The following is a 26,578-nucleotide window of genomic DNA, read 5'->3' as shown; positions in this document are numbered from 1 at the left end:
ACATGAACCTTAAAAAGCTGAGGAAAAGACTAGATTATACACACCTTAGAACTGTGTTATAATACAGAAATATGGCAAACAAAACATGGAAAGGAGATTTTCAGACACTCCTTTACGATGAGCCTGATTTTGAATGAATCTGAGGCACAGACAAAACTAAAGGAGCCACAGGCTCTAGCTAGTGAAAGGGTAAACAAGAGATTTAACTCCAACACACTATTCATAGGCAATATTAGTATTGCAACACCTGCAGTCACACCAAACAAACCGTTTTCAAACATGGAATGTGAGTTCTCAATAGGGGACTGGAAACAGTGAACAGCACTATTATTTTTTCTCTTAACTGTACCTCAAGGTGCTGTAAGAGAGATTTTCCCTTTTTATTGATTTCATTGATGAGGGTGAATATAGCCACTTTGATTTCCTGTTCTACTCGTTTGTTAGTTTCATTTACTTCTTTTATCCTAAAAAAAGAGAAATGTATTGTCAGGCAGTCACTTTATACTATGCCGCCAAATACTAAACACCGCAGGCATCTTCCCACCCTTGAAGAGTGAAGGAGCAATCTCTGTATTGAAGAAGTTCCGATAAGTGCAAAATTTATAGCTTGTTTGATTTCTAACAGAGAAATCATCATTAATTAACTTTTTCAAAGAAGCCATCTAAAATTTGTTTTGGAAAAAAAACTTTAAACAGTCTGAGATCAAGATGGTATCTCAATTAACTATTTGTGATTTACTTAAAATAATATGAAACAGTCCTTGTGGTTTATACACTTATTTATATGTTTACACACACACAGACATACCCAGCCAAGACCAGGTGTGTGTATGTACACATATATATTTATCTCCATATCATGTCTCTTTCACAATGAAGAATTTATATATGATGCCTTAAACTTTTATGCTATTGTATATTAACCAGAAAGGAAGTCAACCCTGAATTTCAGATGGACCCCTCCACCTCCCCCCAAAAATCTTGTAACAAAAAGGTTATTACATATCTGTAATCAATACACAAAAAGGATATAAACGTTTCACTAATGATTTGCCTGACACTAGTCTACATTATTCTCTTGTGCTTTACTACTACTGCCTTTCAGTTTTTTATAGCTCACACCTCTTCATGATTTCCATCATTGTTATTCTTCCTCAGTTTTAGTGTCTTCACTATTTTCAACTTCTTCAGACTCAAGCAAATCATCTTGAGCTCTGTCCACAGAATTTGAAATACAGCATTTCTTAAACTCCATTGCAAATTCTGGATTTATTTGATCCTATGCTGCCTTAATCTAATGACAACACAGCGTTGCAGCAGGATTCTTTACTTTGCTTGCAGGAGTCAGAGCACAGTACCTTGCCATGAGCCAGTGTGAGTGTAAAGACTTAAATTGTCCTTTTTTAAAGGGCTTCTTCGCTACTAGATCAAGCATCTGAACTTGTGATGTCATTCATCCTGATATGATCACAAGACCAATACTAATTTGTCTGACGATGATCTTCATTGTTGGGGTCAAATGCCCTTTAAGGCACCTTGGACACATGTGCTTTTTTGTGACAGCACAACCTGGTCTTCTACTCCAAAAAACATTCAACTAACCCTTCATTAAGTCAGTAGGCATCCATCCTTGGCTTTGGCACCTAACAATTATAGTAGGCAGCTATTCCTTCAACACTGTTTTATGCTTCACCATCACATACAATGGCAATTTCATACCATCTGCTAACACTGACAACATTATTGTAACACTTTTTTTTTTTTCATTCCCTGAAGTTTTTATGATAGTGGATTTTGTGCCCTACACTTCAACAAAGCAACTGAATAGCATGTCAAAGTAAACTAGTGTCTCACTTGCACTACCCATTTGGCTCAGCAGATAATCATGATCTTTACACAGCCCAATCACATGCTGCAGAAATTCACTGAATTTTCAGTGAAGCCAGAAACTTGGACAAAAAAACATTACAATGTGTTACTCATGTATGCACCACCCATTACTGGCCTTGAATTCTTATCAGAGAACATTTTGTGACATTTCTTGAGCTTTCAGTTTAATTATTTCCCATGTAACTGGGTTTCTGTCTCTTCTTCAAGCATGTAACAATTCTACAGCTTGTCCTCCTACTTCACAATGGTGTTCTCTTTTGGGTCCCTTCAAAGAGTTCCATGCCGAATCAGCACATAAAAATTTCCATTTTCATTGCTTCCATCCTCACACATTTGCCTCTGTCATGTTGTATGTTCTCCTTCCCTTACAACTCTTTCTTTTTAATGTACATGGTACCACTAGGAGTTAAAAATTTGCACCAGAACTTCTCCTTATATCTTTGGTACACTTCCTTCCACCCTTGTACTTCCCATCTCCAGATGATCTGTCATTTCACAAATGACTTAAAAGTTGCAGAAGGCTCACAAAACCACCGAGAATCACAGTGGAATTCCCTGACCTCCAGCACACCACATCACCACAAGTGGGTGAAAAGCCAGCAGCAATCATGTGCTCTCTCTGTTTCTATATTCAATATTCTATATGACATTGAATTTAAGCTAACCCTGGAGCTCTTAAGTTAAACTACCTAAGGAAAAGCTTGTCTTCCTTTCAGGTAATTACACTAAGTTTTGCTTGCCTAATTGAAAAAAAAATAATTCCTATTCAATTTCAAAACAAGTTTTTCTTACACAGTTACCAGAGGCATTCATATGAAACAAAAATATTTCAAGAAAAAATTGTTTATCTCTACAGCCAACACTTCTGTCAGCTAGAGCTGAACTCAGCAGAAACCGTAAGACGGGTTTGCCTTGCCTTTTTTGTTCCCTTTTTTTTTCGTCTCCCATTGTGACCAAATGTGTCACATCTTTGGTTCTACTCAAAGTTGCCATAAAAGACGTTATCTTTGACATTTGTTCCTTGTAACAACTTCCAACAGATGCACAGTATTGTAGGGAAGAAAACACTACAAAAAGGAATTACGTCCAATACAACCAAAGACACAGAATCAACTAAAATGTAAGTATTATTCTAGTCCCCTCATTCGTCTTACTGTGATTCATTAAAAAGCCAACGTAATAGTAACAGTTAATCATTTTGGGGTACTCACCTATTCTGAACTTGGGTAGCTGCAAAATTTACATAATTCTTCTTCTCAAGAAGTTTGGCCAACAGGTTCTCAATTGCACCCTTCTGGTTCTGAAAAGCTTCTTCCAGAAACTGATACCTTTTCAACACGCAAAAGAAGATATCAATTACCAAGGAGCAATGTGCTGAAACTAAGGGTTCCCAATTTAGATGTAAAGCTATAAAATTTTGAAAAAAGCACGACAAACCACACACAAAATATCAAACTATATGTATGCCGATCAGTGTGAAAAATGTTTCAGTACTGATAAAATCCTTTTTAGGTGTCCAGAAGACTGAACCTCTATGGGTCACTTATTAATTCCAACTATACAAGGAGACAATGCACTGCATCGTTTCACAAGACAGCAAGCTATGGAACACCAGCTAAAGCAGATACCAGAAACTTCAGAGTTTGACAAATCATTTTGTTAACGTTAGGTGAGGAAAACACACTAACAGCTTAAACACACATTAAATGATAAAAAAAAACCCTATCCCAGAAAAACAGTTTTTCAGCTGAGATTATACTGCTTATATTTGACTGAATTAGTTTAATCTGAAAGAAAATACTCCTATTAAAAAAAAACTTAATTTTTTTTTTTTTGGTACTTCCAAGTGAAGAACATATCATTCCTTTCCAAGTCCTAAGTCCTTCAACCGAACAGCTACTGTATCAAAAGCACCTTCCATTACTTCAGATGAAAAGAGTGCAAGTAGCTTCATCAAAGGAAAATAATTATATTAGCTGCATTTTCCTAACATACTATGCATCACAAGAGGAATTAACAATGCAACAGAAGCAAAACGCCTATGTTGAAAATGGCAAGGGGAATTAAGTAGCTCCAAGAGTTTTCATCTTTTCTAATCGACTGCTCAACTATCAAAAGATTCCCCATAAAACCCAGGACTCCTATCAGTCACTTGCCACTTCTTGTCTTTGCAGTAAGTAAACTTCATGCTTCTGAAATATAATTTGTTAACAACAGGGAAAACTTCAGTTCCCAGAATGTCATCCCTTCTTCACTACACTAAATCCCAATGTCCAAATTGGCAGAAAACTCCTACAATTAAAGTGAAGCATCTTATAAGCTGCATTAGAAGTAACCTATACCATCTCCCAACCACAACTGAGAAAGAAAGTAGCATCGTCTTTTGTCAAAATCTAGGAGAACATTACAATCTAATCTAACAGGAAAAGACTGTTTGGATATATGATCAAATTTACAGTAACACTGTTTCTTGATTCAAATTACTCACAACTATGATAACAGAGACTTAGGCAAAGAGAACACTATTCACAACAGAAACGACTCTGCTCCTTTCAGTTTGTATCAGCAATAGACAAGTTTCAACTACAAGAGTTTAGATTCCTCAGTCTTAGCGTTAGAATGTTGCTTTTCCTAAGAACAGTCTAAAGTTCTTGCAGACAGACAGCATCACAAGATTTTAGGTACTATAATGCAAAAAGTAGCATTACTAAAGCTGAAAGGCCACAAAATTTGAAATGTTTGGAGATCTGCAAATTTTCTAGAACTATTTTCATTAAGTAGAAAATCAGATTTCTCCTTTAAGGGGGGGGGGGGAGGGGGGAAGATCTACACTTACCTAGTACTGCTAAAATTTTGCGGTAGCTCCTGCTACAGCCAAAATACTTTTTTGTTTGTTTGTTTAATATTGTATTATACTTCTAGCTTCCAAAGTGTGTGGACTGAAAACTACCTAGAGGAATCACACACCATTAGGCTGCTAAAAGAATGTCAGCTTTCTACATAATCACCAGCAATTCTTTCACTTGAAATTCTGAACTCAACACTGCACCATGTTGCTACTGAAATGGTGATCCATCCTCCTTTGGTGCAAACTATTATGATTTTAGGTAAGAAGTAAACAGGAGATTAAAATCAATTCTTGTTTCCACTTGGTATGATTTTCCTTCAATGATTTAGTGAGCTGCATAAAAATCTCAGTTGTACTTCATGGCAGACAAAGCAGTCGCCCTAATCACCTGTAATTCACATCTGCAGACAGAACAATTTTTAAAGAATATTCTGCAACAAAGCATGTTAATAGCAAAGTATTCTCTTCTCTTACTGGAAGAGAACAGGTAAGCAGAACAAGATGCATCTGTTAGTTAGCATCACGCACAAAACAGATGCAAAGAAACCAACTAGAAAAAGTTAGTTAACATATTCTAGGAGACCATGCTTTCTGGACAAGTGTGTCTTTCAGGATATTTATGATCAAGCCTCTGAAAGAATAGAGCAGGAATATTCGCGGTTGTTAATATTTTAATAGTACTAATTTCAAAAGTAGAAGTTCTCCATTAAGCTGCTGTAGCAGTCTATGAGAGTAATCACTACTCTGGGGAAAAAAAACACTAAATTCAACATTGCAACGTACTGTCAAGCACCTTTACAGAGAAGTGTTACTTGTAGACTGACTAGGAAAAGCAGTGTTGCAGTGGCTGATAAGTACGTATTTATCCCCAGATTCCCTATTATAACACTGCAAAATACTTTTTCAAACTTTCAAAAAACTACATGACAGAGCTGCTAAAGAGCAGGAAGTTTTAACGTATCTTAAGAGGTTCCAACTTTTTTCTAGCAGCTAAGAGAAAAGCAAGCTCCAGAGACAAAACCCATCATTTCTTTTTACTTGGAATGAGGCAACTTTCAACCAACTAAAACCAAACAATTTTTCCCTTTGTACTAGAAAAATGTATTAATCTATGAGGCAAAATTTATACCTTCCTTTACAAAATTACCCTAAATTGAAAGACTGTTGCATAATAAAATATGCCCTTTCAAAAAATTACCTCATCCATGACTCAGTATATCACTTTTGCTTCTTTACAGCACCAAGTTTTCAGCGCTGCAGCAATTTCTATTCAAGTCCTGAACAGAGTGACAGCACTGGTAAATGCCCGGCAAGTTAACACCTTAATTGCACCAAATCGCCTCAGACCATGTTGTTTTGAATCTGCTCTTAAGATACTTGACAAAGTTCAACCAACTGATCACTTAAAAGTTTTCAGCACTCCACACAGGTTCTCCTTTGCAAGGGATCATTTCAGTCCGACAAAGAGTAAATACAAGAGTATTTAATGACACAACTGTTTTAAATCAATGCCATTTCATCCTCTGAGAAAGTGCACCACAGGAATTAAGACATGGTAATATTTGTACCTGTGCTCTTTGTGTTCCAGTAACTGACAGTCTCTGCATGTCAGCCTGTCACATGTTTCACAGAAAAGTTTTAACTGCTCTTGTTTGTGGACAGGACAGAAAACAGGACGTTGACCAGATGCTCCCACGGCCTCTGTTTTTAAAAATAAACCATTTTTGCATTTTAAAATAAAATTTAGACAATCTGAAGAGCAAAACAACTAACTTCCAAGCTAAGTAACACTCAAGAATTTGGACAAAGACAACTACAGACCTGTTCTCACCCTAAAGTTACCGTGAATACGTTCTCATTGAAATATTTACAGTGCCAGTGGTTTATAGCTGTTTCCACTTTATCGTATTCAAAGAGAAGGAGGAATTCCTCTCCTATCACAAACGCTCAAAAGACACTGGCACCAGTAAGAATGTAAAAACTGTACACAAACACCAGGATCGTGTACACGTGTTTAAAGATTAAATTGCATGCAATTTCACCTCTGACACACTGAAGGATGGATCAAACTTCGCAAACTTTTATACTGTCAAACACCTGTAGGTTTTCTAAATTATCACTTCAAAACCTTCATAAACCTCATTAAGTCATATGCAACTGAAGGGGTAAATGCAAAGCAAACGTTGCCCGTGTTAAGAGTTACTTAAACCCCAGCTAAACTGCTTAACTTTTCCACTTAAGCAAATAACGGATAGCATCAAAAAATAGTTCTGAGTTTACTAAAAAGTGCTGCACAGTCTTCTAAAGATATTTTGAGCTTAGCACAGAGGAAAGCAGCCTTTGGAAGACACAGCAGGTAAGGTTTAAAACATGAATGTCTTCCTCAGTCTCCAACATTTCTGAAGCTTGTTATGTCATGCAAGTTATTGTAAAGAAAGAGAGCTCATGAATCTACAGCTGACACTCATTAATAGAAATTTAAAGTCTCCAGGGCATATCTTAGAGTCTAACAAGAAAGAAGGAAACAAGCTCCTCTGAGAAAATATTGAATAGTCATTCCCCACAATCAAGACAGTTACTAAGGATCGCCGTACATCAGGTCAAAGGAAGGCTACGTTCTTGCCATATGCTAGCATACCGACTACACGTGGTCTTCCATCTTCGTAAACACCAACCTAAATTTCTGATAGAAAGTTTACTTTATTGGTACAGCCATTTTTCGGCACCTCCCTGCTCAGATTATTGAAGGGAATGAGGAGCTATAGTATCACCTTGACAGCCACAATATAGCACTCCTAATGAAAAACTTTAGTAATTCTTTGTAGGGCCCTGTAATTTGATTTCACCTTAAGTGTTTCTCGTCTACTAGGACTAATACGTTTAAACTTGAATAGGTAATATTTCTTATTAAACAATACCCATTAAGTCATACAGAGAAACCTCTCCAAAAATGAAGTTTATTTGATAGAGCAAGTGAAATAAATCGTTGTCTAAAATAACTAAGCTCAATAGCAAACTTTTTAACTATTAATATGATTTTGATGATAGTTGGCAGAAAGCAAAGCAGTGTCACTCCTTTGAAATGGCACAATGAAAAAATCATGAAGATTTTAATTTATTTTAAATGGAGAGAGCAAAATGTCAAGATCTCGCTTCCTCAATATCATCAGTCTTCATACACATCCAGATTGTGTAGAACCTACAGGTCTTTAAATCAGAACTTTAACCTCATTTACAAATAAAATCTTCCAAGCTAAAATCCAGTTACATTTTACCTGTTTTGAGAATGTTTTCCACATTACCTCAGTAGGTTACAAACGACATGTGGTGAAACGATAGTTTAAGAATTAACTTCTAATAAAGCTGCATGTCTAAACAAACTGTACACACACTTCGCACATTAAATTTTACTAATTGAAAGAGATATTAAACCTAAAAATAAATTAAAATTCCACATTTACTCAACAATATCAATACAACAGTAAGATTATATTGAATATGACTATAAGCTTATCGGCATATACTTCTCTACTGGGAGAACTATAATTGCTCCTTATAAGCTCCAAGTCCAGCAAAATGTGTAATTTAATTTCCTTGGCCAATGGATAAGATTACCAATATGTCAGTGCTCTCCAGATTTCAACCCCTCCATTTAGTTAGCTATTCTACTAAATAAAAGGATTATTAAGAATTGATCTAAATCCTTTCCAAAGACTGCAGTCTCATTCTGTTTCTTACATACTTAAGATTTTTTTTTTTTTTTTTTTTTTTTTACACTGGACATCGAACTGTACAAAGTATTAGCAAATAATCCATTTTACTTTAAAATTTAGGTTTTTTCTCTATTTTTAGAGCTACCAATTTTGCACTGGTAACTTTTTACTAAACTTTTCCCAAATCTTTGAGTAAAGCCATACAGCTGGTTGTTACCTAAATAATCCTCCCTCTCATTTACAGGTGCCAAAGAGAAAACATTTTTATTACAGGCAGGACTAAGTGATATCCAAACACTCACCTGAAGATACATCCTCTTTTTTTCTGATCATATGATCTTTAGTAAATTTTACTCGCTGATGAGCTTCTATGCAAGTCTTGCACAACCATTCCCCACACTCTACACAAAATCCAACAGCACTAGCATTGTCTTCACAGCTTGTACACACCTGCAAAGGGAAACAGTCAGTTACCGTCACTTTCCTGGAAAGCATTAACATTTACAGAAACAAAACCAGCATGTGAATTCCAGCAAGCAGGAAAGTGCCATACCTGTTCTGACTTCTCATCAGAGCTGCTTGGCGTTTCTGACGTGTCTTTTACAAAGTAGTTATCCACTAGATCTATCTGTCTGCATTCTTGGCGGCATATCGGACATCTGATTACCCCAACTGCAAAACAGAAAAAGTTTCCCAGTTTTAAGAAAAAGAATGGGAAAATCAACATGCCCAGAATCAAAAGATGACAAGAATGAACACAAAATCCTCAAACTGCTCATTTCACTTGGGTAAATGAACAGATTTCACAGTTGCCAGCCATTATCCATGTATAACAGGTTTCCCCAAAAGACCCACCCCAACAGCAACGAAACAAGCAAAAACCAATCACAAACCACACACATACCTCTTCAGAAAAGGATCCCTTACCTAGAATGAAGTTGTGATAATTTCTACATCATACTCAGTTTCTCCTACTGACTTTCCCGAAAAATACATATTTTTAGCCAAGTCATTTGTTCTCCCCAAGCAAATACTGTCTTTTTTCCCCACCCCCCCCATTTTAGTTTGTTAAACTCAAGTTAATTACTTTTTATAACCGTCTATTGTCCAGTCTGTCTCAAGACAAGCTTTAAGAGAGGTATGCTTGGATCGTCAGGGGTGACTTTAGTGATGCTCATGAAAATGTCAAAGTAGTAGTGTGTCACAATATTCTCCCAGATACAACGGAGGATGTTTTCTAACATACCTATTTCCATGAGGTCAGGGAGGCAGATGCAGTAATACAAACTATCTGAAGGTTTCAGAGTTTTTTCAAAGTGTTCTGCAGGGAAGGCTAACACCAAAAAACCACATCAGTTGATAGCAAAAAATACTCTCCTGCCAGCTACACCTGCCTTTCTGCAGCACATACAACACTTTGTACACATAGATGTAAATGTATACACACATAGCTTTAACACTGGATATCAATTAGACTAGTTCCTTTCCAGTATCCTGCTTTTTTATCCTCTGTAATTGCTAAATTAGAGTTTTAAGTCCTCAGCAGAACTGCAAAGAAGTTACCACATGAACCAAATTGACATTTAAAGATATTGTATGAACAACCTACGTTAAAGGTTTGAAAACTTATTTACCACTAAGGTAAGTGGTTAACACTTTCTTCCCAGAAGTGTCATCTAGTCTTAAATCAAGTTCCTATACAATTTTATTGTGAATATAATTTTCAAGGAGAAGCTTTCAAAGCGACTGGGTATTTTTTTTATACACTGGGACACCTGAAACAGCTTTGAAAAGTAAGTGTAATTAAATGATGCTCAACTCCTCTGTGGATATTCAGTTAGAACAGTAGGACTTATTTCAGGGAGATTAATTACATTAGTAGTAAATTAGCATTAATTTTTTCAAGTGCTAAAATTAACGATGGCTTCAGAACACAGAAGATTCACTGCAGAGCAACAACAATAATCCAACTAAGAATTCCCTGTCTCATCAAACTAAACATGCTTCAAAAGCAGGATGTGAAAAATAACCAGTATTTCAGTACCTACATGTACAAGAACTTTCATATACACAACAAAGCCTCCCCCATATGCAGAACCTTGAGATGTTCTTACTACTGAAAGACAAAATTTTTTAGGGAATACTATATGAAAGCCATCTATCAGCTGATGTGTATATACTTACAGAACAAAAATTTCAAACATTTACCATTAAAACTATTCCATCTAAAACAGACCACAGCTAAACCTGATTTTTAGTCCTGTCTTGGGTCAATCACAGAAAATATTGCAGAAAAAAAAAAGAAGCCCAAGATCTATAATCTTTACACAACGCAAAGTCAAATTCCACAGATGCAAACCGCTTCCTGTAAGGCAGGTTTGTTTTGTTCTTAAACTAGACAAATCACTGAAAGCTTGAATAAAATCAAGCCTTTTGACATCAAAAGAGCAATACAACTGGTAGTCCATGGGCTGGATTCTGACCGCAGGTAATTCCACCTTGCCCATGGCTTCTGTCCGAGAGGACACACGGAACAGGTAGTCCACAAATAACGCTCTCACAGTCAAATACCCACTTTTTGCATCTCCATATTCAAATACACTTTGCACACAAGGTGCCACCAGTGTTCTGCACATATCTCAATAGATCATAATCCTAAGACAAGGCCTTGCAATTCTCATTCAGCATATTACACTTCATTTTCACATCTCAATGCCCATTATTTCCAACAGTAGCTTTCCAATATTATATCAGACACCATACATCTCATACTCATTCATGTCCCGGTCTTTTAATCTAATATAAAACAAATTAATGCAGCACCATTTGTACTAGAAACCAAACTGCATTACTGAAAAGATACAGATGTGGCCGATTTTGTAAGGGGAGAGGGAAAAGTAGAGAAAAATCACACTGAAATAGCATTTACATAGAAGAAAAACAGAAAGAAATCCTTACCTGTCAAAACTTGAGATAATTTGCAAGCTAATGAAGTTTATGGTAAAAGTTTAATGAGAATGTATTTTAGGACAAACTAAGGCTCAAATGTTTATATAACCTACTAGAAAAACAAGGTTTCACTGCCAGTTTCAGTTCAAAAAAATTCTTGCGTAAGAAAATTAAAATGAAGTAAAAATATCATCGTAGTTATACTCCAGCGGAACTTATTACATTGTTTTTCTGCATCAATTTAAATTAGAAGCATAATACTGTTTAAAAAAAACCAAACAAAACCACGAAAACAAACGCATTAGCCCTAGTACACACATTTCCACTGTAACTCTGCTTTCAAAAAAGGCATGTAACTACTTCCAAGGAATGTATCAGCACACAGCAAAAACTATTGTTAAAAGATCAATCTTTTTTTTTAACTCACAGCTGAATTAAAATTAGACACATTCATAGAAATTATGAAAGTCAGACTGGTTTATGATCTTCCCCCAATCCTAATTATTACCATAAAGACTTCCTACATTCTCAAAGATGGCTTCATATTATTTTGAAACCATAAATCGATCTCCAGAGGTTAACAGCAGCACTAAAGCTAAGAGTTGAGAATCAGGAAGTTTCTTTCAGACTTCACATTTCAAATTCCATATAGCTCAGTGTCGTGGTTTAACCCCAGCCGGCAAAGAAGCACCAAGCAGCCACTCGCTCACTCCCCCCACCCAGTGGGATGGGGGAGAGAATTGAAAAAAAAACCAAAAAACAAAACAACCCAAATCCTCATGGGTTGAGATAAAGACAGTTTAATAGGACAGAAAGGAAGAAAAAATAATGATAATAAGACAATAATAAAACTAAAAGAATTAGAATATACAAAACAAGTGACGCACAACGCAATTGCTCGCCACTCGCCGACCGATGCCCAGTTAGTTCCCGAGCAGCAATCTGCCCCTCCCGGCTGACTCCCCCCAGTTTCTATACTGGGCATGATGTCATATGGTATGGAATATCCCTACGGGCAGTTGGGGTCAGCTGTCCTGGCTGTGTCCCCTCCCGGCTTCTTGTGCCCCTCCAGCCTTCTTGCTGGCTGGGCATGAGAAGCTGAAAAATCCTTGACGTAGTATAAACTCTACTTAGCAACAACTAAAAACATCAGTGTGTTATCAACATTATTTTCCTACTAAATCCAAAACACAGCACTAAATCAGCTACTAGGAAGAAAATTAACTCTATCCTGGCTGAAACTAGGACACTCAGTTTCACCTAACCATAAAACAGAAATGCTTCTTCCCTGACAAAAATACTAGAAGAAATAGTAAGTATTGACCGCATCACGTGAAACTCTGCACTAAGAGTCTAAAACATTTTGAACGGCAGTTCCTTTCTGATTTACAGAACACTATCATCAAAATACTGTCATCAGCATTAACTACAGGAACACAGCTACACTTCCAGTGCAAAAAAAAAAAAAAAAGAAAAAAAGCACCCCACAAACTTCACTAGCCATCCACAGATGCTCCTGTGAATATCAGTACTTTCATGAAGAAACCCAAGAACAATCAGCCTTTGGACCTAAAAGGCCACGGAAAATGATGAACTATTTTACAAGAGCTGCAGATAACAGGAGTGGGCTTCCAAGCTTCTTACATTGCATTTAAGAGGACTGACATCACCGTTTTTTCTACCTGTTTATGTCACAAAACTCAGAATGGTGTATAAGACCTGTAACAACCATGAGAATAAACATTTATTACCTCTCTTCCACAGTACTTGATATACACAGCCGTATGTACCAAATTTTCCCTTCCCTGTCATTTCCAGTAGCACTGTGGTGAAATGAATTACATCCTATTCCCAATTAATTGTGCAGTTCAGATCAGATTCTACTTTTTGTCACACACTTCACCAGACATTATCCAGAACAGCACAAATATTTTCAATCATACAAGTTTACTGTCCCCCATCCGCTGCTACATGCAACGTGCAGCCTAAATTGAGTTTTGTTTCTCTCCTTTTACCCTACCTAAGGCTGATTTAAGTGAGAAGCAGGAATAACTTCTTACCTGGAAATTTGGTTTGAGAGTCACCAATCCAGCAGGTAGGAAAAGCCTGCCTTGCATTGTCAGCCCCACTCAAAGGGAGATAGGTTTCACTTGCCATCTTCTCACATTATGAGCCATTCCTCCCTACCAGAGTTTCCAAAGCCTGCAACAGAGGGAGAAAAGAAACTCCCAGATTCCTTGTGACACCCTCCTAAGGAGTCTCCTGACGCAGTCAGAAAGAGAAATTCGCCCGAGACACTACTCTGAGCTGAAGAAAACCACAAAGGAGAACTGACAGAAGCGCATCCCTGCAAGAATGTAGTCAGGGATGGATCTGCAAGAACTACAGCAGCAATTAGCCCTGGGGAGCTGCCTGAGCCGCTCAGCACCCCAGCTCTCTCCAGCACACTGACGGGACTCGAGGCAGAGCCGGTGGTGGATGGGAACAGGAACACCGGCCACTGCCCCAGGAAGAGCTGCCCCTACCCTGCACGGGAGCCTGCATCTCTGCAAGTCAGGCTGTGGATCACGACTGTGAAACCAAGGAAAAGCCGTACAACAAGAACATTTCGGTACGGCTCCAGCTCTCTTGGCAACTTCTGCTGAGGTTATGACCTACACTTCTAACCAAAGCAGAACACAATACCTCAGGTGAAGAGTTTTGTCAGAGCAGAGACGCAAGGAGCACAAATTTTACTACGAAACACGTGTTGAACTGTTATACAACTGCTAGAAGTCACATCTTCCTTACACTGCACGTTAGACGTTCTTATTTGTCAAAGACTTTATTAAGAACACTAATGAGAGTAGCATCTACGTAATCCCTTTAACTGCTTATGATTCAGATAAAGCACACTAAAGTAGACCACAGACATCAAAGGATGTCAGAATGTGCAAAACTGAAGTAAATTGAGGAGAAAAAGTACTGTTGTTTTCATAAAAACAGAAAGACTGCTAAAAATCTGCAACGTAATCCAGCAGCAAATCACAACGAAACATTTCAAAGAACTTAAGATTTCAAATAGAAGATGCTTTTAATCTACCATTGCCAACTAACACCTAAAGCTGCAACAAAAGTATTTTTCTTAATTGTAACTCTGAACTATGAGCATACCTTGTATATATTTATATTTAAAATTTCCCAAGGGTAATGACATTTCTCTGATGGCTATTTGCATGCATCTCAAAACAGGCAATTTTTTCAAACAGGTTAATATAACTATGAAAGTCTTCACCTTGAACGAGTTTCAACAGGAAATTTATTCAAAACCTGCTTATATTTCACTTCTCCAGTCTGACATCTTAATCCTGACAACACTAAAATACTCTTCCAAATTTAAAAAATGCTTGAGAGCTACAGAGACGGAGGGGGAAAGGCTTGATTCTAGAGAATCAAGTCATACTTCCCATACTTCCAGTCTTGTAGGATCAAACTAGAGAAATTGTCTCCAGAGAAAGCTTATGTCAAGTCTTCGGCTACTATACCCACTCCAGCTTGATATTAAGGAATTCAGACTCTTGGCACTTTTAACATAAGTTGAAATTGACTGATCTGCCCCCAGTGCATCTTTGCTAGGCAAGACAGATTCTGCCCAGTAAGACAGTATGTGTTCAACTCATACCTACTACTTTTGCACAAGAAGAAAAAACCTGGAATTTTCTGAATCTTATTCTCTGCTCCCTACCCACACTTACAGAAATTCCCTTCTGGAATTTCATCAGATCTTTCAGAGACCATCTGTAGAAGAGCAAGGCTTCCCAAGCCAGTAAGAATTAACCTGTTTCCTAGCCAAACCCACGTACTACCATCCTCTCGATCTGGTTTTCTCGGTTTTGTTTACAAACACTAGAGAGAAGCTGGCTGGGGGCCTCCAGCACTGTAGCCCTGGGGTTAGAGAAAGGGGAAGTGGGGAGGAAGGAAAGGGGAACACAGTTACAACTAGCCATGGAAACTTACCTACTCACTACAAACATTACACTAGCTAAAGCAAAATAGCTAACTTACAAGAAGCTTCCATACTAAAGGATCCATACATTCACGTGTTGATTTCAAGTCCAAGTTGACTTCAGCCAACTTAAAATGAACATGCCACAGCCCAACCAAACACTTCTTAAACCTTACAGAGAACAAAAAGCAATAACGGAAAGTAAAGTCACTGAAGTTCTAACTCCAAGACAGCCTTTGGCAACAAAATAAAGGGTATTGCTGAGGGTGAGGAGATCATCAGTCTGAACGAGGGAGGGCATGGCATGCACACAATGTACATGATCAAGGGATAAGACACTACGAAAAGCACTCTGTACTTCAGTAGCACTGTTCACCACTGGATCCCTTCCATCACTGGGCTAACATAGGGAGTCTGTCCAGCAGTTCAAAATTATACATTCAAAGTACCTCTCAAAGTTTATTCAAATATTGAACCCAAACACTTGCATTCCTAAATATCCCTACTTACGTACTAGAATTCATATTTTCATAAGATCCAACTCCTTTAACACAAGCTCTAGTCTATAATATGAAAATCTTTACCAATTCTTTAGTTGCTTCATGACATTCAAGAGTACTAAAACCCTAAAACCTGAGTACAAAAAGTAACTTTGATTTCACTTCAATACCCTAAAATACAATGTTTAAAGTACCTTATGGACAAGAAGCTGAACAGGAGTCAACAACAGCATGCCCTTCAGCAAAAAACAGGCAGTGTATGCCGGGCTGCACTAGCAGGTACAGCCAGCAGGTCCAGGGCAGCGATCCTTCCACCTGTTCAGCACTCTGGGAGACCACACCTGGATACTGGGCCCAGTCTGGGACTCCCCAGTACAGGACAGACTGACAAACTGGGGCAAGCCCAGCGGTGGCGACCAAGATGACCAGAGCTGGAACACACAACGTGTGAGGAGAGGCCGCACCTCTCAGACCGCTCAGCCTGCACCAGGGACCTCACCACTGTCTGCAACTGCCTGATGGGGCAGGGGGGCACAGCCAGGCTCTTCCCAGAGTATTAAAAGGACAAGTATTAACACACACAAGCAGGAATAAGGCAAAACTTGCTTCAACGCAATATATTATTTCACATATTTACAACGAGGATGGTCAAACACTGCAACAGAGGCTCAGAGAAGTTGTGAAGTTGCATCTCAGTAGACAGTCACCACACAACTGGACAAGGCCCTAAAGAACCTCCTCTAACCAGACCTGCTTTGAGCAATAGGTCGAGCTAGACACATCTGCAAGTTCCTGCCAACCTATGCGATGCTGTGCTCCTTCAAGAACATTCATTTTAAAGAAATGGCTTAGATTTTCTGTTGATACTTATGAGACATCAGTTAGCACTAGCCTAAAACTCTACCACATCATCCACTGACAAGGAAGTCATCAACCTTCTACAATCCTAATTACTGTTGAGTGAATAGCATCATTTTAGACCTCTAGTTTTAAACACACGTGTTTGTTTTGGGCTGAAATGTGTCAGGCTGATTCACAACACCAAAGTACTAAGTGAATATAAGAAAATTCAAAATCCTTTCAGATGTTTACATTGTTATAATGATGATAAAGCTTCACAGTTCAGGAAATACTTGCAAGCACTCGTGCAATCTAATAACTCAAACTTCCATTTTAAGTTCAAACTTGGCATGTATGCAGTCCTCTAAGGAACGAATCTCTGCCAGGTTTCATTTATTGGTTGAGAACACCAATAGTAGTTACTGCATGTGCATATTCACTTCTCTCAGAAATGTAAGGGTCCAAATGTGTTTCTGCACAGCCATACATCAAAACCCCCATTCTAGTTTCAGTGATTAGACCTTGAAATAAACCCTCACAGGTAAAGTGACTGACACAATCAGACTGAAATCTATCAGAATATAAATACATAAAAAAAAAAACCCAAAACTGCTTTCAAGGTCCACTCCTAACTCAGCTTTTTTTTTTTTTTGGACAAACAATCCTCACTTATATCACAACTGTCATGCATTGAACTGACAACACATCATATTTAATAAGGAAAACCAATTTATAGCAGTCAGACATCAATTCTTATAAAAATAACACATGCCTAGAATGTTCTCAGACAAAAACATTAAAATACACTATTAATTTAGACTGAAATTTAAGTTTCAGACCAAGATTTTTAGTAAGTCCAGAATACGAACTGAACATTTTTCAGGACACAGCCTTTGACGGGCTCCAGCATATACTCATGACCCTCACTCATCAACACAGGAGAAAGCTAAAGAATCAAGAGAGTTCAGGTGATGTGTACTAACATTCACTGAAACTAAGATGGCCTGCATTTACATAGCTTAAGCAGTCTATTTCATGCAGGAATTTTCAGCTTTCTAGACTGAAAATACAGTAACTACTACCACCAAACTCAATTGAAGTGATATGTCACATTCTCATAGACATCATACCATTTTTATGTCCCCCTTCCAAAGGAAATTAAAAATAGTTACTGCTTAATTTAAGGTGCGATTAATACACTGTTTCTAAATACACAAACACTGGGTACGGGAGTTGAATTCAGCGTATCAAAATAATTTACAATACTATATATTATAGCACTCAGTAGTAAATGTATTGTTCCTCAAATTATACATACATGTACATTAACCAATTGTGTATGTTTTCCTTACACTCTCTGAAAGCATCTTGCAGCTCTTTTTTCGTTTTTCAGCCTAATGAAGATTGTGACATTCACAAGGAGCTGGGAGAGCCACACATTCCCTCTATTGAGATAATCTTCTTAAGAGAGATTGTAAATATCTCGGTGAGGCAGTGAAACCTCAAAACAACCTATCTTCCCAGGAGCAGAAGCAGCAGTGGGTACATAAAAAGTTGTTTTGCAGTGTCTGTAACCATCTGAAATCTCTAACTTAGAAATAAACATTTTTCAGAATACTGTGATACAAATACAAGGCGGCATTTTCTTGTAACCTATTCAATCTGAAAGGAAGAGTCCAGCTGGACAGCTGAAACACCAGGCATTAAGAAATCATCTATCCACCAAATACAACACACATTCCAACGACCTATTAAGTCATTAAACTGAATATGAGATGCTACTTTTCACGTTAAATAAGCAACACAAAAATACATATGTTTTAAATACATAAACCCAAAAACTTCTTATTTTTTCCCAACATAAATGTAAACAACAGCAAAAAAAATTCTTTCACTAGTGCAATAGGTATGAACCTACCAGTTACTTCTTTATAATACAGCAAACCACAACTTCAGGTAATTGTTTTAAAATTAGTCAGTGTTTCTCAAACTTTCAGGAATTGAGACCATTCTTCTGTCTTCATTACCAGTGTCTCTCAAGGGAGTGGCAACAGGGTAGAAGAAGAGATGCTGACACAGACCACAAACTACTGCCTTCAAGCATCCTTATTGCTTTCTCTACGAGAGCAGCAGCATGCTTTCATCAGGAAAGGGTACTGTCACTCAGAGAACCGCTCTGTAGGTACCAACCTCACACTCAACTCCTGGTAAGTAGCTTCCACAGTTATTACCCAAGAAATACACATATTTACTATTTTAAGTACTGACAGCTCTTACAGAGCAAAATCTGTAACTAGTTAAGAAAGCAATCAGGAAAATACCAAAAGAAAAACCCAGTTCTTTTCCAAAGCACTTGTAATGTTCTTATCTAGGTGCAGAGACAATGAAAAGCGGGCAAATTTAAATGCATATAAAATAGTACAGCATATAATCCAGCAGTGAGAGCCTGCAGTTCAGTGTAACCTGCTTCAGGTATAGCTATGGGTACCACTTCCCATTAATTCTTCCTTCACAAAAAAAACACCTGCTCGTGGTTAAGGAGACTAGAGAAGTAATAGAAGTGGAAGTAACACTTCATAACGATCAAAACCCATGCCAACAGGGAAGGAACTTGCATGACTAAGCAATGTGGTACTTCTCTGTATGTTGAGAATGTCCATTTTGTACCTGATTTACTGGTAAGCATTTCACGTGCCATTCAACTGATTCCATTTGCAAAGCGAGCTGTCCACAAAACTGCATCTTCTGGTTGGTCAATGTCTCGTTCTGAACTGACCTGCTGGGCTGTACATTTGTTCATGCAGACTTATGTACCACTTACAGATGGATCATCCACATCTTTACCAGTATACTCTCCCGGACCCTACATGCACATCTTGCTCACATCATCTAAAGGTTTTTGATGCAGCAATCCAAAGATGAATTCTTATGTCACCAAAGCACACATTCAAGCATTCTTAAAATGTGTACAACAAGAACTGATATTCCAGTTTATATATACTTCAGAAGCTATGCTTTGTGTTGTTCCCACACTTGTATCCTAACAGACATAGTTAGATTCAGATAATCCTGCTAATTGCTAGTAAAAGAAGCCTAGCTTTCCCAGTTCTGTATCTTTCACTAGCATATATAATGCAAAATGTAGAATCTGGAATTTAACAACAAGGATCCCAAGATCAACTGAGTGCTTTAGTTAGTGCATTTATGAACTATATTTAACGCATCATCTTTTTAAAACTGACGGACTTTCTAAGATCACTTCCTAGATGAACCACTTCTGAACAGTTTGGATGAAAGAACCACTACAAAGTCAGGTTCATTCCTTCACTATGCAACACAGGAAAGGCTTGAGTCCTTGCTAAAACCAGAAAGATGTCACCAAACAAGGTCTCTTTGGCCATAGGGCCCAGGTAAGACCTGCAAAACCACTTACCAGGGCCCTATTTTGGTCTGTAGACCACAGCATGTGAGTCACTCCATTAAAAGCTCCAGAAGCTTTTCGATTCCTGAACACATAAAATAAAAAAATAAAATTCAAACTGTGATTTCAATAAAAACACCTGGAAGGAGCAGTCTACACTTGTTCCATGGCACAAAAGTTATGTACGTATAGAGGACACAGGCACAGCGAGTCAACTGACAAACAGCACTGCAGTGTTTTAAGTCTGTCCACAGGAAAGACGTATCTGAAAGCAGGTGCACTACACACACCATTTCCAATTGAGTGTGTAATACTATAACAACAGTGAATTAGATTTCACTTAGACAAATTTTTTTCCAAGTGCTGTAAAAGTGAACAGTTGAACACCTCCTCAGGGACACGCCTCTACTGTAGCACCCCTGAAAGCCAAAACAAAACAAAACGCACGACGCAATTTACACGGTAATTCCAAGAACTTCCAAGTTTCAGCCGTCGCTTGAAAATAGGAAGCAAGCTGCTGGTGGGCGCTGTAAGACAGACCCCGGAGGATGAGGGCAACAGAAACACCGGCGGTCACGTACGCAGCCTCTCCGGGTACAGCTACCACACAAGGCCGAGAAAAACTACGGGTTCCAACCCAGCGCCACGGAAGCCGAACGCTCGCTGGATGCCAGAAACGAGAAGCCAGCGAGCGAGGCGGAGAAACCCACCGGGGGAGAAGCCGCAGGCGGGTGAGCGCCGCCAGCCTTCCCCGGCCGCCCCCCGCGCTCACCTTGCTGGATGTCGCCGTTGGCCCCGCCGGGCACGGGCACGCTGAGCTGCCGCTCGGGCTCGGGCAGGCAGCGCCGGCAGAAGGAGTGCAGGCAGGGCAGCAGCTTGGGCTCGGCCTCCCGCCGGCTCTGCAGGCTCTGCGCGCAAACGGCGCAGGTGTCCAGCAGCGAGAAGGGCCCCGGCGCCGCCGGTGTCAGCGGGGGCACCGGGCTGGGGCCCGGCCCCGGAACGACGCCGGGCCCCGCCGCCGCCTCAGCCTCGGCCTCCCCGAGACCGCGCTCCGCCGCCGCCGCCGCCACCGCGCCCGGGCTCTCCCGCTCCTCGGGCGGCGCGGCGGCGGAGGGGGACGCGGCCGTGGGCTCCAGGCCGCCGCCGCCGCCCGGCCCGGCCTCGGCAGCCCCCTCCCCGCCGCCGCCGCCTCCTTTGTTTTCCGCCATGTTTCCTCCTTTGAACCCAGCTCCCCGCTCCGCGCACGCACGGCGTCACGACGCGCCGTGCGCGCGCCCCAGCGGGGAGGCGGGCCCGCGGCTCGCGCAGGCGCGCTCGGCACGGCCCGAGAGGCCGTGCGCAGGAGCGCGTGCTCCGTCGTTAAGGGGGCGTCCGGAAAGACGTGCCGCGACGTGCGGACGGGCGGGGCGGGGCGGGGCGGGGCGCAGGCCTGTCACCGCACCTCGGGGTGAGTCTCCATTGGGTGGTGTCGGCGGCGTCCCAGCCAATCGCCAGAGGGGGCCGGCGGCCCCAGGGGCGGAGCGCGCGGCAGGGAGCGCGCGGCAGGGAGCGGGCCCCGCCCCCGGGCAGCGCCGCGGCCCCGGCCCCGGCCCCGCCAGAGCACCGCGCCCCCAGGAACCGACGCCGTGAGCGCTGGGCCACGCTGCAGGCCGTCACGGCCCGCTCGGAACCGGCGCCGGTGCGATGTAAATTGCGGAGACGCCAGAGGCAGGAGGAGCTAAGAGCAGCGTCACGGCTGTGTCGTTATCTCCAGAGCCAAGGCCCGGCATCTGCCCCTGCGGAAGAACGCGCGACCGAGCACGGTAAGGAACGCTCCGTCCCCGCAGAACGGACGGCAGGGACCGTACCCGGAGGCGCACCGTGGCGCCTGGTGGCTTTGCGGGAGCTGTGGATGGGAGCCGCTGATCAGCAGGTGAGCCGCAAGGATGCCGATGTGTTACAGCGCTGCAGGACCTACAAAAATAGAGTCACTGCGCCGCACCATGCTAACGACGGATAATTAGAAATACGGATGAGAAGGTAACTGGATGATTGGTATCACACCCTTGTACTGCAGGGTATAAAACCCCTGAAGAAAATCCCCTCGGGCGCGCTCGGTTCGGCTGGGACGCCTCATCCGCATGCACAATCATTTACCTTTGCAATGCTACGCGTTGCGTCCTGGCCTCTCTCCTGGGTTGGCACGGGCCAGTCAGGAGCGCCGGAACGCGGAGCAGCAGGCTCTTCCCCAGACACAGCCTCCCACACGGAACCCAGGTTTACGCACGCCAACCGTGCGGTGCTGTTGGGTGGCTTCATTTGGCAAAGCCTGCCTCGTTGACAGCACTCGGGCTGTGCTTTGAACGTGAAAGCAGAAGCCATACAGATGTAGCAAAAAAAAATTTATTAAAGGCATAGGGGAAAATGCAAAGACATGAAGCAGTTTTTTTTAAGACCTCCTACTTTAGGTACATAAAAAGTGAAACAATTCACAGTACACTTGTCCGTATACGCTTGCCCGTATATACTTGCCCGTATACACTTGAACAGGACATTTTGAGTCTACCCTACCTCCTCCTAGAACTTAAAACAAGGAAAAGAAACAATGAAAACACCTTTTTATCACCTTACACAACTGCAACTAGAGATGTCTACAAACACATAGTATCTCCAAAGTTTTTTGGGTTTTTTTAATGTATGCTGCAGTAACACAGTAAGGATTAAGTCACTGGAAGTCTTGCTGGATATTCTCCTTGTTTGCTTCCCCGTGCTGCTGTTTGATTTGTGAAATTTCATTTTCTAGCTGCACAATAGTTCGTTCAATCTCATAATTTTTACTGACAAGAGACACCCATCTGGAAGGGAAAAGAAATAAAAAAGGCTTCAGGTGTTATTTAACAGTCCTCTGCTTTAAAATCAAAGACAAGTATTGCTCGAAAGAAAGCACAAAGACACCGAATAAAGCAGGATTTTTCGCAGTACATGATAAAACTCAGTTGGTATCAATGGTAATTTGAACCACCAAAGTGATAAAAAGCAGTTTTTAACCCTGTTAAACCTTAACATACAAAATTTAATTTACTAGACTCAAATCCACTGACTTCCAATATTTAGATAAAGAAGAGTTTAAGAAACAATTTAGGCCATTTCAAGCAGCTAATATGCCCTCCTTTTCGCATCTGTTGCTCATTGATTCACTCAACCACAGTAACTGTTACGTAGACCTGAATTACGAATCCTTTAACACACTTCGTGCAAAGCAACAGTATTCACGGGATAACATCCTACAATAGCACTGAAAGATCACTGATGCTCTGCATAGAATTTCAAGCAAAAGACATACTTGTGAAAGATATAACAGAAAAATCCTAGATACTCACGTAGATTCCATTTCTCGTAGCTTAGCCCCAGCTGTGAGCTGCATGTTCTTTCGTTGCCAGTTCAGATCTTGAATGTTTTTCCTGGGGGGGAAAAGATCTATGTATTTTTTTTGTCTCCTTTCTTTAAAATTTGTAGTATCTGCTGCTAATTTCAAGGTACACCTAATCCCTAGAAGTACTACTAGAAAACACTTGTGTAGCCAGGACTGTAACTACAACATATAGATGGACAAATCCCAGTACAGAGCTTCACACAGAACCCCGAGATAAATAAACAAACACAAAAAAACCCCAAACCAACAAAACAGCTTCCACTCTACTACAAGCAAAACTTCAAACATTGAAGCCTACTGCTCCCGGACAAGTGCAGAACAGAGAAAATGTTTTGTTCTCTCTGAAAAAAAGTCAGAAAAGCAAAGATGAACAGCTAATCTTTCACAAAATTCGGTAATTCAGTGAAGCACCTGAGAAGTGCAGAATACTTAAGATACTTTGGTCTCTAAGTAGTTCACACTGCTAACGCTCGTATTCTGTTAGCCTCCGTGCCATACATCATGGTGTTCCTTTAGCCTTCCCAACTTGAGTTCTGCTTCTACCCTTTCACACACTGATTGTGTCCAAGACAATAATTCCAGCTAATCTAAACACGCAGGTACTGATAAAAGATATGATCACTATGCAACTTGCCTTCTACCCATGTCCCAATATACAGTCCCATCTTCAGGCTGAAAATGACAGTAGTTGACCTAAATCTGAAAGCTGAAAAGCTTTACTTGCCAAGTCCATAGCATGCTGTCTAAATAAAGTGAATTATGAATGCACATCATTTCAATATACTACAACCTCCATCCCTGAGTAATCCATCTCTGTAAACTCATTAAAGCGTCCACTTTATAACATAGGCCAAACCTAGCATCAGGGAACATGTCTTCACTGAGACAGCTGCACGCTAAATAAAAGTCTATCAGCAGTGAAAAGAAAACATGACTGCATTTCAGAGAGGATTCCACCACAATCCATTCTGTTCAAAGCAGAGGTTCAGACAAAACAAAATAAAACCAAACAAAACAAATACACAGTTTGAGTGGAATAGGCATTATGAATGTAACCGCTTGGGGAGGGCAGGGCCAGATTTCTTAGTTATTGCTGTTACTGGGTCTTTTTTCCTACGACCATGGCAGCAGCATATACACAAGCCTTTGTACAGCTTGGGGGTGGGGTGGGGAGAGGGGTTCACTTTCCTTCCAACTTCAGTATGAAAATATGAAAAAGAACGACTCACCTCAACTTCTGAAGCTCTTTCTGGGCTTGTTCTATCATATGAACCAGATGTCTAACAGCAGAATGCAAGCAAAATATTAGGAAAACATACAATTGCTAGATCAGGCCCATTTAACCTGCAATTTAACTCTGCAGAGTTAAGGACCCAACAAACCACTTCAACGCAAACATCAGACAACTTGTATTGTTGTTTCCCTCATACAACACTGTCAGAGCACAAACAGTTCTTTTTGCTTCCTGACATATGTACGAGCTAATAGATTCTCTACCTGCCTCCCTGCTCCTAAGCTAAGCAACCCTCTGCCTTCTCTCAAAGGTAAGTTTCGCATTCCCTTTGTCTACACCTTTATCTACGGCTAAGCTAACCCTTCTCGAAAGTGGCCATTAACATTCTCTGCCTAAAATAGCCCTGGTGCTTCCTGCAGCCATACTGTCTACAACTTTTTTTAGCTTTTGCAACAGCTTTATTAATAATGGCTCCAGGCTGAGTAGGATCAGTAGTAAGTTATCTTTATTTCCACTACTGAATTATCATTTTGCAGGCTGTCATTAGTCCCTTTAGTTATCCTCAATTAAAGCCCATTATCGCCAACTGCTACCCAAACAATAACTGACAAAATTCAAGACTGGGACGTATTGAAACACAGGCTATTTCTCGGCCACAGAGATGGCTCCTTCTCTTTCAGATCAGGCTCCTTTTCTTCCACATACAGCTCTCTGTACGCGGGCTCAGTTATTCCGGGTTACGTTCTGAAGATTCCCACCGGACTTACACAGGAAAACACGAGAAACACACAGAAATTGAAGTCAGAACTTCAACTAGGCTCAGCAAAGCCTTACTCGTTGTACACCTTCCAAGCGTTACAACCGTGTTGCGACATTAACTCCAGGTTCTCGATGCGGACCGCCTGGTGCTCCAGTTGCGCCATGGAGTTGTTCACGCACTCCTGCCACGCCGTGATATCGTTCTTCTGGCCGGAGGACGGGGCCGGCAGCTCGTACCTGCAACACGCCGCCCGCCCGCCCGCCTCAGGAGAAGGCGCGACGGGCAACCGCTCCCCGGGGGCGCCGCGGCCGGCGCCGGGGGCGGGCGGCTGCCGGGGCCGCCTCGGCTCACCTCTTCATGCTGAGCAGCTCGAGGGGCTGCCGGGCCGCCAGGCGCTCGAACTCGTTCCGCATGATCTCGGTCTGCGGGGAAGGCAGCCGTGAGGCGGCGGCAGCGGCGGCCGGGGGGGGGGGGCCGGCCGGGGTGGGGGGGGCCGGCCGGGAGGAGGGGGGGGGGGGGGCGGCCGTGCCGCCTCACCTCGAAGGCGCTGTAGTCATGCGCCGGCAGATAACTGAGGTAGTTCTTCGTCGGCCGGTACCGCCGCGTCTCCTCCTCCACCAGCGCCGCGGCCTAGCGCACGCGGGGCGTCAGGCAGGAACGCCGCCCGCCGCCCCGGCCCGCGCCCGCCGCCCCGGCCCGCACTCACCGCCTCGCGGACGCCCGGCGCCTCGTAGCCCTGGTCGAAGTAGGGCAGCGCGTCCACCACCACGTCGCCGGCCACCAACCCCGGGCCCGCCATAGTGCGCCCGGCCCCGCGCTCTGCGCCTGCGCCAGCCCCGGCCCCGGCCCGCCGCCAACCAGCGCTGCCGCAGAGCGCCTGCGCGGCCGACGCGGCGACGTAGCGCCGGCCCCGCCCCCGGCGCTCCCGCCCCGGCCCCCGCGGCCGCTGCCCCCCCCCCCCCCCCCCCCCCCCCCCCGCCGAGAGGAACGGAGACACGGGAGCGGTTTGAGCCATGAGGTGGTTAT

The 26,578-nt window shown here is 41.7% G+C and overlaps 2 protein-coding genes across 2 annotated transcripts in view; both read right to left on the bottom strand.

Moving 5' to 3' along the window:
* TRIM33 (tripartite motif containing 33) overlaps window positions 1-21,354 on the bottom strand; it is a 37,823-nt gene extending 16,469 nt beyond the window's left edge. Inside the window, exons 1-6 of the mRNA XM_050911244.1 lie at window positions 20,919-21,354; window positions 9,005-9,123; window positions 8,754-8,901; window positions 6,307-6,439; window positions 3,102-3,218; window positions 350-464 (exon numbers count right to left, since the gene is read on the bottom strand). Coding sequence (XP_050767201.1) covers window positions 350-464; window positions 3,102-3,218; window positions 6,307-6,439; window positions 8,754-8,901; window positions 9,005-9,123; window positions 20,919-21,354 — 1,068 coding nt within the window. The remainder of the gene's footprint in view (window positions 1-349; window positions 465-3,101; window positions 3,219-6,306; window positions 6,440-8,753; window positions 8,902-9,004; window positions 9,124-20,918) is intronic.
* A 1,158-nt stretch (window positions 21,355-22,512) lies between these two features.
* On the bottom strand, window positions 22,513-26,351 carry BCAS2 (BCAS2 pre-mRNA processing factor). Its single transcript, XM_050911519.1, has 7 exons — window positions 26,259-26,351; window positions 26,090-26,182; window positions 25,904-25,974; window positions 25,627-25,788; window positions 24,788-24,838; window positions 23,506-23,586; window positions 22,513-22,980 (listed from the first exon to the last, which is right to left on the bottom strand). Exons 1-7 carry the CDS (start codon window positions 26,349-26,351, stop codon window positions 22,851-22,853), a joined length of 681 nt encoding a protein of 226 aa, XP_050767476.1. The 3' UTR covers window positions 22,513-22,850.
* Between the last annotated feature and the right edge of the window lie 227 nt (window positions 26,352-26,578).

The sequence above is a fragment of the Gymnogyps californianus genome, chromosome 27 (assembly GCF_018139145.2).
Source record: "Gymnogyps californianus isolate 813 chromosome 27, ASM1813914v2, whole genome shotgun sequence".
NCBI classification, from domain to species: Eukaryota; Metazoa; Chordata; class Aves; order Accipitriformes; family Cathartidae; genus Gymnogyps; species Gymnogyps californianus.
The sequence above is the reverse complement of the archived record's forward strand: the minus strand, read 5'-3'. Positions and strand labels throughout refer to the sequence as shown.